Below are 13,686 nucleotides of genomic sequence, written 5' to 3'. Positions count from 1 at the left end.
GTAAGGATTCAACAGCAGGACTCCCAGTTGATGTTAGAGAATCACATAATTGGTTAAATAGAGGGGAAAAAATCCCCTTGCCATCTTACACAAATTCAGAGAGTAAGAACATAAACCTCAAACTTATCTTGTTCCAGAACAAAAGAAGAGTAAAATATGGGGATATACTTCATGTTCTCAGACCTGCTAAAAAAAGCTGCTACCACCTAGTCATGGTCCAGACTGACAGTAGTACCATATCTAAACTGGAAGACTCGGATTTGTTTTAAGTTCTTTGCAGGACTCAAAAGATGAAAAACTGATCAATGTTTTTCTAGAGGTTCTCTCCCTAGAAACATTTTTGTGCACAAGAAAATACAAATACCCCTAGAAAACATCAGTATACATGCAGATTCTCTGAAGAGTACAGACCTGTTTTAACACTACTAGTAAGAGGCTACTAGCAATGAGATGTTTTCACTAACCATTCCATCACCCCACAAAGACACTTCAATTGTCTCAAATATAAACTGTTATAGACCAAAACTGGATCTAGTGGTACACTTTCAAGTGAGAAAATGTCAAGTATTAGTCACTTATTAATCATCCAAACATGAGAGTCTACAAACAACAGATAAAGTTCTAATCTCTAATCCCTGTTCCAAGAATTAAAATGTTCCATTCTTTCTCCATCCCTCAGCCCTGACACCAGAATCTCCTCCTAAGTTAGAGTAATTCCACACTTTAGTCTTGGTAAGAGTCAGAAACCACCTCTCTCCATAAAGGAAGAAACTCATCTTCCCAAGCATTATTGCAGTGGGACACTACATGAGACTTCAGTTCCACCAGTAGGATGACCACATGCTGGATTCTGACCAGGACATGATGACAGAGAGGCTGGGTTGGGCAGACACATTTGGGATGGTGGCTCAAGTGGAAGTAGCGATGCCTAGTTTCCAGCATCAGCAGTGACAGCAGTCCCAGTCACAGCATCCTTTGTTCAGCATTGGAGTATCTGTGGTGTGACTCAGTGGCATCTGTACCAGCAGTAAGGACATTGATCCTACATGGGATCTGACTTAGGGTGAGATTATAGTTTCTGTCCTTGGTTATATAGCCTTAAGCCTGGTTCTGTGGCCTTCCCAAAAATGTAATTAGCTCCCAATATGATATATTACTTTACATGAAAATTTGAAAATTTTGGATTCCATTATTTGCTCTAAGAAGTAAAAAATGGGCTTGGGGAATCATTTCAAAGAGCAGCAAGAGAGATATTCTCTATGCTAAGTTTTACCACAGCCACACCCCTAGTACTTTTTTTTGTATGTTATTTAAAGATAGGGTTTCACTGAGTTGCTTATGGTCTCACTAAGTTGCTGAGGCTGGCTTTGCACTCCCAATCCTTCTGAGCCTCAGCCTCCTGAGCTGTTGGGATTACAGGTGTGTGCCACCATGCCCAACTCATTATTTGTATTCTTGATGACTACTATTCTGCCTGGGGTGAGATGAAGTATCAATATAGTTCTGATTTGCATCTCCCTGATTGCTAAGGATGTTGAACATTTTTTTCATATATTTGTTGCTCATTTGCATTTCTTCTTTTGAGTAATGTCTATAGATCTTTCGTTCATTGATTTGAGTGGGTTATTAGTTTTTTTTTTCTTTTTTCTTTTTTTTTTACGTTTACATAGGGTAATGATGTTTATTTTATTTTTCCCCTCCCCCCCACCCCTCCCACTCCTCTTTTCCCTCTACACAGTCCTTCTTTCCTTCATTCTTACCGCTCTCCTTAGCCTAACTCTAAACCTAACCCTAAACCTAATGCTAGCCCCTCCCACCCCCCATTATATGTCCTCATCCGCTTATCAGCGAGATCATTCGTCCTTTAGTTTTTTGAGATTGGCTTATCTCACTTAGCATGATATTCTCCAATTTCGACCATTTGCCTACAAATGCCATAATTTTATCATTCTTCATTGCGGAGTAATATTCCATTGTATAAATATGCCACAGTTTCTTTATCCATTCATCAACTGAAGGGCATCTAGGTTGGTTCCACAATCTGGCTATGGTGAATTGAGCAGCAATGAACATTGATGTGGCTGTATCTCTGTAGTATGCTGATTTTAAGTCCTTTGGGTATAGGCCAAGGAGTGGGATAGCTGGGTCAAATGGTGTTTCCATTCCAAGCTTTCTGAGGAATCTCCACACTGCTTTCCAGAGTGGCTGCACTAATTTGCAACCCCACCAGCAATGTATGAGTGTTCCTTTTTCACCACATCCTCACCAACACCTATTGTTGCTTGTATTCTTGATAATCGCCATTCTAATTGGGGTGAGATGAAATCTTAGGGTAGTTTTGATTTGCATTTCCCTTATTACTAGGGATGTTGAACATTTTTTCATATATCTGTTGATTACTTGTACATCTTCTTCTGTGAAGTGTCTGTTCATTTCCTTAGCCCGTTTGTTGATTGGATTATTTGTATTCTTCGTGTAGAGTTTTTTGAGTTCTTTATAGATTCTGGAAATTAGCGCTCTATCTGAGGTATGGTTGGCAAAGATATTCTCCCACTCTGTAGGCTCTCTCTTCACATTGTTGATAGTTTCCTTTGCTGAGAGAAAGCTTTTAAGTTTGAATCTATCCCAGTTGTTGATTCTTGCTTTTATTTCTTGTGCTATGGGAGTCCTGTTAAGGAAGTCTGATCCTAAGCCAACAAGTTGAAGATTTGGACCTACTTTTTCTTCTATAAGACGCAGGGTCTCTGGTCTGATTCCGAGGTCCTTGATCCATTTTGAGTTGAGTTTTGTGTAGGGTGAGAGATAGGGGTTTAATTTCATTCTATTGCATATGGTTTTCCAGTTTTCCCAGCACCATTTGTTGAAGAGGCTATCTTTTTTCCATTGCATATTGTTGGAACCTTTGTCTAGTATGAGAAAATTGTATTTATTTGGGTTTGTGTCCATGTCCTCTATTCTGTACCATTGATCTACCTGTCTATTTTGGTACCAATACCATGCCGTTTTTGTTACTATTGCTTTGTAGTAGAGTTGAAGATCTGGTATTGCAATACCCCCTGCTTCGCTCTTGCTACTGAGGATTGCTTTAGCTATTCTAGGTTTTTTATTCTTCCAGATGAATTTCATAATTGCTTGCTCTATTTCTGCAAGGTACATCATTGGGATTTTAATTGGAATTGCATTGAATCTGTATAGCACTTTAGGTAGTATAGCCATTTTGACGATATTAATTCTGCCTATCCAGGAACATGGGAGATCTTTCCATCTTCTAAGGTTTTCTTGAATTTCTTTCTTTAGTGTTCTGTAGTTCTCATTGTAGAGGTCTTTCACCTCTTTTGTGAGATTGATTCCCAAGTATTTTATTTTTTTCGATGCTATTGTGAATGGGGTAGTTTTCCTAATTTCTCTTTCTGAAGATTCATCACTTATGTATAAAAATGCATTGGATTTATGAGCATTGATCTTGTAACCTGCTACTTTACTGAATTCACTTATGAGTTCTAAAAGTTTTCTGGTGGAATTTCCAGGTTCCTCTAAATATATAATCATGTCATCAGCGAACAGGGATAGTTTGAGTTCTTCTTTTCCTATTTGTATCCCTTTAATTTCTTTGGTTTGTCTGATTGCTCTGGCTAGAGTCTCAAGGACGATATTGAATAGAAGCAGTGAAAGAGGGCATCCCTGCTTGTTCCAGTTTTTAGGGGGAACGCTTTCAGTTTTTCACCATTTAGAATGATATTAGCCATGGGCTTAGCGTAGATTGCCTTTATAATGTTTAGGAATGTTCCCACTACCCCAATTTTTTCTAGTGTTTTGAGCATGAAGGGATGCTGTATTTTATCAAATGCTTTTTCTGCATCTATTGAAATAATCATGTGATTCTTAACTTTAAGTCTGTTGATATGGTGAATGACATTTATTGATTTCCAAATGTTGAACCAACCTTGCATCCCTGGGATAAAACCCACTTGATCGTGGTGCACTATCTTTTTAATATATATTTGTATGCGATTTGCTAAAATTTTGTTGAGAATTTTTGCATCGATGTTCATTAAGGATATTGGTCTGAAATTTATTTCCTCGATGTGTCTCTGTCTGGTTTAGGTATCAGGGTGATATTGGCTTCATAGAACGAGTTTGGTAGGGTTCCCTCCTCTTCTATTTCATGGAATAGTTTGAGGAGTATTGGAATGAGCTCTTCTTTAAAGGTTTTGTAGAACTCGGCTGAGAACCCATCTGGTCCTGGACTTTTCTTTGTTGGTAGGCTTTTGATGACCTCTTCTATTTCATTGCTTGAAATTGGTTTATTTAAGTTGTGTATGTCCTCCTCGTTCAGTTTAGGTAGTTCATATGTCTCTAGAAATTTGTTGATGTCTTCGAGGTTTTCTGTTTTGTTGGAGTATAGATTTTCGAAATAACTTCTAATTATGTTTTGTATTTCACTCGTGTCTGTTGTGATGTTTCCTTGTTCATTCCGAATTTTAGTAATTTGAGTTTTCTCCCTCTTTCTCTTTGTTAGTGTGGCTAAGGGTTTATCAATTTTATTTATTTTTTCAAAGAATCAACTATTTATTTTGTTAATTTTTCCGATTGTTTCTTTTGTTTCGATTTCGTTGATTTCGGCTCTGATTTTAACTATTTCCTGTCTTCTACTACTTTTGGTATTGGTCTGCTCTTCTTTTTCTAGTGCTTTGAGCTGTAGTGTTAACTCGTTTATTTGTTGATTTCTACTTCTTTTTTTGAATGCACCCCATGAAATAAATCTTCCTCTAAGTACTGCTTTCATAGTGTCCCAGAGATTTTGATATGATGTGTCTTTGTTCTCGTTTACTTCTAAGAATTTTTTTATTTCCCTCCTGATGTCTTCTGTTATCCATTCATCATATAATAGTGTATTATTTAGTCTCCAGGTATTGGAGAAGTTTCTGTTTTTTATTCTGTCATTTATTTCTATTTTCAATCCATTATGATCTGATAGAGTACAAGGTAGTATCTCTATCTTCTTGTATTTGCTAACAGTAGCTTTGTGGCATAAAATATGGTCTATTTTTAGAGAAGGATCCATGTGCTGCTGAGAAGAAAGTGTATTCGTTCTTTGTTGGATGGTATATTCTATATACGTCCGTTAAGTCTAAATTGCTGATTGTGTTGTTGAGATCTATAGTTTCTTTATTCAATTTTTGTTTGGACGATCTATCCAGTGGTGAGAGAGGTGTGTTAAAATCGCCTAGTATTATTGTGTTGTGGTCTATTTGATTTCTGTAATTGAGAAGGATTTGTTTGACGTACGTGGATGAGCCAATGTTCGGGGCATAGATATTTATGATTGTTATGTCTTGCTGATTTATGCTTCCCTTAAGCAGCATGTAATGTCCTTCTTTATCCCTTCTGACTAGTTTTGGTTTGAAGTCCACATTATCTGAGATGAGGATGGATACTCCAGCTTTTTTGCTGTGTCCGTGTGCATGGTATGTTTTTCCCCATCCTTTCACCTTTAGTCTATGGGTGTCTCTTTCTATGAGATGAGTCTCTTGCAGGCAGCATATTGTTGGATTTTTCTTTTTAATCCAATCTGCCAGTCTGTGTCTTTTGACTGATGAATTCAGGCCATTAACATTCAGGGTTATTATTGTGATATGATTTGTATTCCCAGTCAATTGACTCATATTTGTTTTTGACATGATTTGGTTTCTCCTTTATTTGGCTATTCCTTTAGGCTAGCGCCTCCTGTTGCTGATTTGCATCGTTGTTTTTAATCTCTTCCTCATGGAATATTTTGCTGAGAATGTTCTGTAATGCTGGCTTTCTTTTTGTAAATTCCTTTAGCTTTTGTTTATCATGGAAGGATCTTATTTCATCGTCAAATTTGAAGGTAAGTTTTGCTGGGTATAAGATTCTTGGTTGGCATCCGTTTTCTTTCAGGGCTTGGTATATGTTGTTCCAGGCCCTTCTAGCTTTAAGGGTCTGGATTGAAAAATCTGCTGATATTCTTATTGGTTTCCCTCTGAATGTAATTTGATTCTTTTCTCTCGCGGCCTTTAAAATTCTGTCTTTATTTTGTATGTTAGGTATTTTCATAATAATGTGCCTTGGTGTGGGTCTGTTGTAATTTTGTATGTTTGGAGTTCTATAAGCCTCTTGTACTTGGTTTTCCATTTCATTCTTCAGATTTGGGAAATTTTCTGATATTATTTCATTGAATAGATTGTTCATTCCTTTGGTTTGTTTCTCTAAGCCTTCCTCAATCCCAATAATTCTTAAATTTGGCCTTTTCATGATATCCCATAATTCTTGTAGATTCTGTTCATGATTTCTTACCATCTTTTCTGTTTGGCCAATTTTGCTTTCAAGATTAAATAATTTGTCTTCAATGTCTGAGGTTCTGTCTTCCAGGTGTTCTATCCTATTGGTTATGCTTTCTATGGAGTTTTTAACTTGGTTTATTGTTTCCTTCATTTCAAGGATTTCAGTTTGGTTTTTTTTCAGTATCTCTAACTCTTTATTGAAATGATCTCTTGCTTCCCGTATTTGGTCTTTTAACTGTTGATTGGTGCGATCATTTAATGCCTGCATTTGCTCTTTCATCTCCTCCTTCAATGCCTGCATTTGCTCTTTCATCTCCTCATTAGCTTCCCTGATCGTTTTAATTACATACATTCTGAACTCCCTTTCTGACATTTCTTCTGCTGTGCTGTCATTGGGTTTTATTGATGTAGTATCTAGGTTTGTTTGGGACATTTTCTTCCCTTGTTTTCTCTTATTGGTCAGTTGTCAGTGGGACCCTGAGATATTGCAGTTTTCCGCTATTGGCTTATAGTGTCCCGGTAGATTTCCAGTGTATCACCTCCCAGCCTTCAGTAGCCTGATGTCTTGGAGGAATCTGATAAAGCAGCTCATCCGAAGAAAACTGCCCCTAGCCCCCTACTGGTTCCACGGTTTGGAACTGGCTCTGTGCGGAAATGCTCTCACTGTGGGCCTGCACCGTGCAGCTGGCCGTGTGGGAGGAGCCCACTGCCAGAGTGTGGAAGGCTACCTTGGGAAGACTCTAGCTGCCCTGCCCGGCTCCGATAAGCCACCTCTATCTGGGCCTGCCACCCGGGCCGAGCTTTACCCAGTGGGCAGACTCACCCGTGGCTCTATTTCAGTCCGAGTCTCTCAATGCCTCCCCTTCTTAACTCCTGGGTTCTGGAGCGACTGGGGGTGCAGTCTCCCTCTAGGCCGCCATCTTGTATCGCCCCGTGAAGCGAGCCTGCAGCCGGAGTGGGCAGAGCCGCCTGAAGAGGTCTCCGGCTGCCCTGCCCTGATCCCAGAGGCTGCTTGCGAATCGAGGCTCTCCGCTGGTTCGTTGCCAGAGTACGCTGCGCTGCAGTAGCTCCGGGACTCGGAGCTTGTTCTGGTCAGAAAGGCTCTCACTAGCAGGCCAGTTCCGTTCCGAGAACCTGGAGAAGTTGGCTGTGTGGGCGGGGCCCACCGCCAGAGTGCGCAGGGCTGCCTGTGGATGACTCTAGCTGCCCTGCCCGGCTCCGATAAGCCACCTCTATCTGGGCCTGCCACCCGGGCCGAGCTTTACCCAGTGGGCAGACTCACCCGTGGCTCTATTTCAGTCCGAGTCTCTCAATGCCTCCCCTTCTTAACTCCTGGGTTCTGGAGCGACTGGGGGTGCAGTCTCCCTCTAAGCCGCCATCTTGGATCGCCGGGTTATTAGGTTTTTTAGTGTTAATATTTTTTAGTTCTTTTTATGTTCTGGTTATTAATCCCCTGTCAAAAGAGGAGTTGGGCAAAGATTTTCTCCCATTCTGTAAGCTCTCTCTTCATACTTGTTTCCTTTGTTGTGCAAAGCTTTTTAATTTACTACTATTCCATTATTGATTCTTGGTTTTATTTCTCAAGCTTTAGGAATCTTATTAAAGAAGTCAGTACCCATACAAATGTGTTAGATGTTGCCCATGTGTTTTCTGCTAGCAAGTTTCAACTGTTTCTGGTCTAATTCCTTTGAACTATGGTAAGTTGATTTTTGTGCAGGGTGAAATGCAGGAATATATTTCATTCTTCTATATATGGCTTTCCATATTTTCCCAGCACCATTTGTTAAAGATGCCATCTGTTCTCCAACTAATGCTTGGAAAGCAGTATGGAGATTCCTTAAAAGGCTAGGAATGGAACCACCATATGACCCAGCTATCCCGCTCTTTGGTGTTTATCCAAAAGAACCAAAATCAACATACTACAGTGATACCTGCATACCAATGTTTATAGCAGCACGATACACAATAGCCAAGTTATGGAACCAGCCTAGGTACCCATCAGTAAAGGAATGGATAAAGAAAATATGGTATACATACACAATGAAGTCCCACTCAGTCATAAAGAAGAATGAAATTATGTCATTTGCTGGTAAGTGAATGGAACTGAAGAATATCATGCTAAGCGAAATAAGCCAGACTCAGAAAGCCAAAGGTCAAATGTTTCTCTCATTGCAGAAGCTAAAGAGAAAAAGGAATAAAAAAAAAGAGAGATCTCACCAAAATAGAAAAGAGCAGTAGAGTAAGACAGAGGACCAAGAAGGAGGAAGCAGAGAAGGGAAAGAGGAAAAACTGGCGAATAAAGTTGACCAAATTATGCTATGTGCATGTCATATCACAATGTATTCCAATTTTATATATATAATCATAATGCACCAATTAAAAAAGAAATAAATTAACAGAAGGAAAACCAATAGAGCAGAAAGAAAGGGGAGAAGGAGGATGGGAGAGAAGGGGATAGTACCAGGGATTGAAATGGAGAAAACTGCATTTATATGCAGTATGACTATGTCAAAATGAATCACACTATCATGTACAACTACACTGTATTAAAAATCAAAAAATAAAATTAAAAATCAATAAAAAAGACTTTCTTTGGTACTGGGGATTGAACCCAGGGGCCTTCAACTATTGAGCCACATCCTCAGACATTTTTATAATTTATTTACAGCATATTTATATATATAATTGATATAAGTTGCTTAGGGCCTCACTAAGTTGCTGAGGCTGGCTTTGAACTTGAGATCTTCCTACCTCAGCCTCCCAAGCAGCTGGGATTACAGGTGTGTGCCACTGCATTTGGCAATATAAGAATTTGAAAACATAAATTTATGCTCACATTCTTATTTTTAGTACAAAAGTAAGAAGCTGTAGTTCCATGCACCATGATGTTGAGACAGGAATGGAGAAAATCCAGTCCTGCCTTTGCTAAAGAAGATTGATTGTGGAAGGGATCCTGGTGTGTCGTGACCAGTTTAGCCAATCTCACGGGGATTAGAAGATAAAGACTCACACATGCAAATTGTGAAGATTAATTGCTGAGATCATGTGAAGTGCTGCTCTCTGATGAAGAAGGAGATCTAAAGAGTTAGGACAGCAACCTTTATTTATATGTGTCTCATTATCAGGTTAAAGACTGTGCAAGCATTATTCTTTGTACTCAGAAAGTTACAAAAACTAGAAACATCTATGCAGTTTTCCTCAGTTGCAAACCATGGTTGCAATGTGCAATGTTAGGAGCTTTGGTGTAGTGCTCAAGAAGGTCCATTGTTTAAAGTTACTGTTAATCGGGCAGGCTCAGGAGTAGCAGAGCTGGTGAAACACGGTAGTTGTGTAGCATAAGAATTCCTCTATACTGGAAGTTATGTGCCTGAGATCAAGGTTGAAGCTGATAGGACTCTTCCACAGAGCCTCCTCATGCAGGGCTTTACCACAGCAGCTAGGCATTCTATGCCCTTGCACAGATACATTCCTGGGCACCGGGCAGCCACAGTCATGAGGTCATCAGAGACCCCCAATCTCAGTCACTGCTCTCCCATTCTCTGTCATTGCTCTTCACACTGGTAGGCACGAATGTGCTGGTCTCCCCACCTCCTCACATTATGCCAGTAACATTGTGAACATATTCAAACACCTCTGCAGAAAGAGATCCTGGGTTCTTCAAGTCACAAAGGGGAGGCTTGAACCAGTCTTATGTCGCTCAGTCCCAGACAAGGCAGCTGTCTCATGCTACAGAACAAAAGAATCATGCACAAATTCAGGGCAGTTGTTACAAGTGACAGCATGCTGAACAACCCATCAATCAACCAAAAGGTCCAAATTCATAAATTTCCTATACCCAGTCCTGTCCTCTCTGCCCCACCCCCTTTTGTACTTCAGACCCTCCAGGTTGTCATTTTTACAAGCCATGAGTGACAATTCAGAGCCGTGGGCATTGTCACTACCTGGGGCAGAAAAAATAAGATGTTAGTCAGCTTTTCAATGCCATGACAAAATATCTAAGAAAACTGAAAGGAGAAAACATTTATCTTGGCTCAAAGTTTCAGAGGTTTCAGTCCATGATCCACTGGTTCCATTGTTTCTGGGCTTATCATCATAGTGGAAGGAGCATATGGTGGAGGAGGCTACTCATCTCATGGCAGTCAGGAAACAGACAGGGGGAGAGAGATGGGGGGAAGGGACTAGGGATAGGGACAAGGACATACCATCAGTGACTTATTTTCTCTGCCTACACACTGCCTCCTACAGTTTCCATCATCTCTCAATAGTCCAGTCAATTATGAACCCATCAATGAATGAATCCACTCACAGGATCAGAGTCCTCAAGATCTGATCACTTCCCAAAAGTCCTAATGGGGACCAAGTCTTTGACATATGAGCCTTAGAGAGACATTTCAGATCCAAACTGACACAAATATAGCAGAGCCCATAGAAAGTATGAGTGAGCTGCCCCATTGGCTGCTGACTACACAATCCCAAGGATCATCCCTTCACTCTACTTACTTGGAGTCTGAGTATAGCTCACTCTTTTTCTACCTATGAGAAGAAAACAACTGGTGAGAGGACCTATGAGACAGGACCATGAGGACCTAAAGGAATCCCCTAAACCTAGACCCCAGGGAAGTTACCTGAACTGTGACTGTAAAGACAGAAAAGGATCAACAGGCTCAAGGAAAAGAAAAGTGCAAGGACTGAATCAACTGGACATCTGTCCTCAGCAGGGATATCCCCCCTTTGATCTCTAACTGCTGGGAATCAGGGGCCCTGCTAGATGAGCACTTGTATGTGTGTGGATGGTGATTCCCATTAGTGAGGTAGCACACGCTTCTCCATGGGGCTTAAAACAAGAAAAATCACACTCCTCTTCCCTTCTGTTCATTTTTATCCTCATCAAAACCACCGCCACAACTCCAAGGACAGCCAGGCCAGCGAAGGTGCCCACAATGGGGATGATGAACTGAGGAGGTGACTCTGGAAACAGAAAGGAAGTGAGGTGCAGGTCCCTGACCCTGCAGAGAACAGTTCCTGCTCTCACTGACAAGTGGCTCTGTGCCCTCACCCCCTCCTTACCCCATCTCAGGGCCAGAGGCTCAGACAGCCCCTCATGGTGCACATGGCATGTGTATCTCCACTCCTCCCCAGAAGGCACCACCACAGCTGCCCACTTCTGGAAGGTTCCATCCCCTGCAGGCCTGGTCTCCACAAGTTCCATGTCCTGGGTGTGGTCTTCCCCATCCCTCTGCCAGGTCAGGGTGATCTCCTTGGGGTAGAAGCCCAAGGCCCAGCACCTCAGGGTGACAACTCCTTCAGGTCTGGGGTAGTGAGTCACATGTGTCTTCGGGGGGTCTGAAGGGTAAAGTCCAAAATTCAAGCACTGCACATTCTCTGTGGGCTATGTCAGTCTTATTCATGTGATCTTAATGAATGGACACTGACCCAGCCACAGGTATCTGGAATAATCTATTCATTGGATTGTACCAGACTCAGGGTGAGCCAACCCAAAGTAGGAGACCCCAGATCTTTAAGGGAAAGAAAAAGAACTACTGGCGCCTGACTGGGTAGGGACTAAGAGACTCAAAATAACTGCAGTCAGACCTCCAAAGTCACTGGGTGTAAGGTAGAGAACAGGCCTGGAAGAGTCAAAGGGAACCGCTGCTCAGATATTTTGGGGATCTTCTCTCCTTTCATTCTGAGACAGATTCTTAATTGTCCTCAGAGGACAGCGAGGCTCCAGCGATTTACTCTCTAGTTTTGGATATAAAATCCAGGATCACTCTTCCAGGTTTGAACGCAAAAGAGAGTGGCAGTACTCTGGAAATGATCCCATTTTCTTCGGCTCAGCTGGAGATGTCAGTCCCAGTCCCAGGACAGATGGGGAGGTTCCCTGAGATCCCCTGCACCTGTGCGCAGCAACGTCTCCTTCCCGTTCTCCAGGTATTTGCGGAGCCACTCCACGCAAGGACCCTCCAGGTAGGCCCTCCATGGCTCCGAGGCACCAGCCGCCTCCCACTTGCGCCGGGTGGCCTGAGACACCGCGTCCGCCGCAGTCCAGGAGCGCAGATCCTCGTTCAGGGCTATGTAATCGGCGCCGTCGTAGGCATCCTGACGGTACCCACGGAGCAAGCGGCCGTCTGCATCCACGTCGCAACCAGAAGAGATCTGGAGGATGTGAGAACCTGGCCCCGCCCCCGCGGTCAGTCCCGTCCGCCTGGCCCCGCCCCCCGCCCAGGCTAACCCGGGAGGATTTCCACTAAAACTGAAAACCGGTTAATGATTCCCGGCTCCAGGGTCTCCGCGGGTCCCGCAGCCTCGGTGTGAACTCTAGCCAGGGTACCCAGGGCCACTTGGACCGGTCCGTGAAGGTCCCTTCGCGTCCGACCCGGGCAGGGGGTCACTCACCTCCCTCGCTCTGGTTGTAATAAACTCGTAAGTTGTTCAAGCTGCCCCAGTAAACCTGTGCAGCGTCCTTGGCCTTCCTTGTCTCCCGGTCCCAATAGTCCAGCCCCAACTGCTTCATCCACTGCACCCGCGGCTCCATCCTCGGCGTCTCGGTGTCGCTGTCGAAGCGAACGAACTGCGTGTCGTCCACGTAGCCCACGGAGATGAAGCGGGGCTCCCCGCGGCCGGGCCGGGACATCGCGGTGTCGAAGTATCTCAGGGAGTGGGAACCTAAGGGCGGAAAGGGCTGAGACCCGGCGCGACCCTCCACCCGGCACGGAATGATGAGTCCAGGTCGATGGGGTTGGGGTGGATTTTAGGACTTGTGTGACCCAACAGAGACGACGGGACTGGAAGGCCAAGACGTAGATGGAAAGGAGGGAGCGGGAAACTCGGAATAAGGACCGAGAGTGACTGAGATGAGGTAGGGGCTGGGCGGGTGGCGACGGTGACCCAACTACTCCAGGTCCTGCGCTTCTGCCTAATGGTCCCCCCTCTCCTCCCTGGTGGAGGTGGTTTTCCTCCCGACGCTGCACTCACCAGCCCACGTCTCGCTAAGGGCCAGGACCCCCGAGAGCAGCAGGAACAGGGTTCGAGGCGCCATGCCTGTACCCTTGGGTTTTAAGGAAGAATCAGTCTTGGTCAGTTTTAGATATTTTCCAGCTCGAAACCCCGGCGAGGCTGATTGGCTCCTCTAGAAACCCGACATGCAATGGGAACGAGAACTGGGGCTGCGTCACTAGTGTCCAGGCAGAATGACCTGGCACAGTTTGGGGCAGCAAGGAGTGAAACTCCGGGGAAATGGTGCATCCTTAATGCATGACTTCCTCTTTCCAGACACTACCCTCGGGCCTGAGAGTCGAGTGCAGGATCTGGGATTTTTCCCCAGTCCTCTCCTGCACAAAGCCCTCTTTATCAATTATCTCCCTATGTCCTGGCCCAGAGA

The 13,686-nt window shown here is 43.3% G+C and overlaps 1 protein-coding gene across 7 annotated transcripts; it reads right to left on the bottom strand.

Moving 5' to 3' along the window:
- Positions 1 to 9,390: 9,390 nt before the first annotated feature.
- On the bottom strand, positions 9,391 to 13,436 carry LOC124989788 (patr class I histocompatibility antigen, A-126 alpha chain-like). 7 transcript variants are annotated; one of them, XM_047559811.1, is made up of 7 exons: positions 13,281 to 13,436; positions 12,702 to 12,971; positions 12,203 to 12,478; positions 11,373 to 11,648; positions 11,171 to 11,273; positions 10,806 to 10,838; positions 9,391 to 10,031 (listed from the first exon to the last, which is right to left on the bottom strand). In XM_047559811.1, the coding sequence occupies exons 1-6, from the start codon at positions 13,342 to 13,344 to the stop codon at positions 10,835 to 10,837; spliced, it is 993 nt and encodes a 330-aa protein (XP_047415767.1). In that variant the 5' UTR covers positions 13,345 to 13,436; the 3' UTR covers positions 9,391 to 10,031; positions 10,806 to 10,834. The 7 variants fall into 7 exon arrangements, 6 of the variants coding, with proteins under 6 accessions (XP_047415767.1, XP_047415766.1, XP_047415765.1 ...); XR_007109618.1 differs by having other exon boundaries at positions 10,806 to 11,273; XM_047559810.1 differs by having other exon boundaries at positions 9,391 to 10,838.
- Between the last annotated feature and the right edge of the window lie 250 nt (positions 13,437 to 13,686).

The sequence above is a fragment of the Sciurus carolinensis genome, chromosome 7, assembly GCF_902686445.1.
Source record: "Sciurus carolinensis chromosome 7, mSciCar1.2, whole genome shotgun sequence".
NCBI lineage: Eukaryota > Metazoa > Chordata > Mammalia > Rodentia > Sciuridae > Sciurus > Sciurus carolinensis.
The sequence above is the reverse complement of the archived record's forward strand: the minus strand, read 5'-3'. Positions and strand labels throughout refer to the sequence as shown.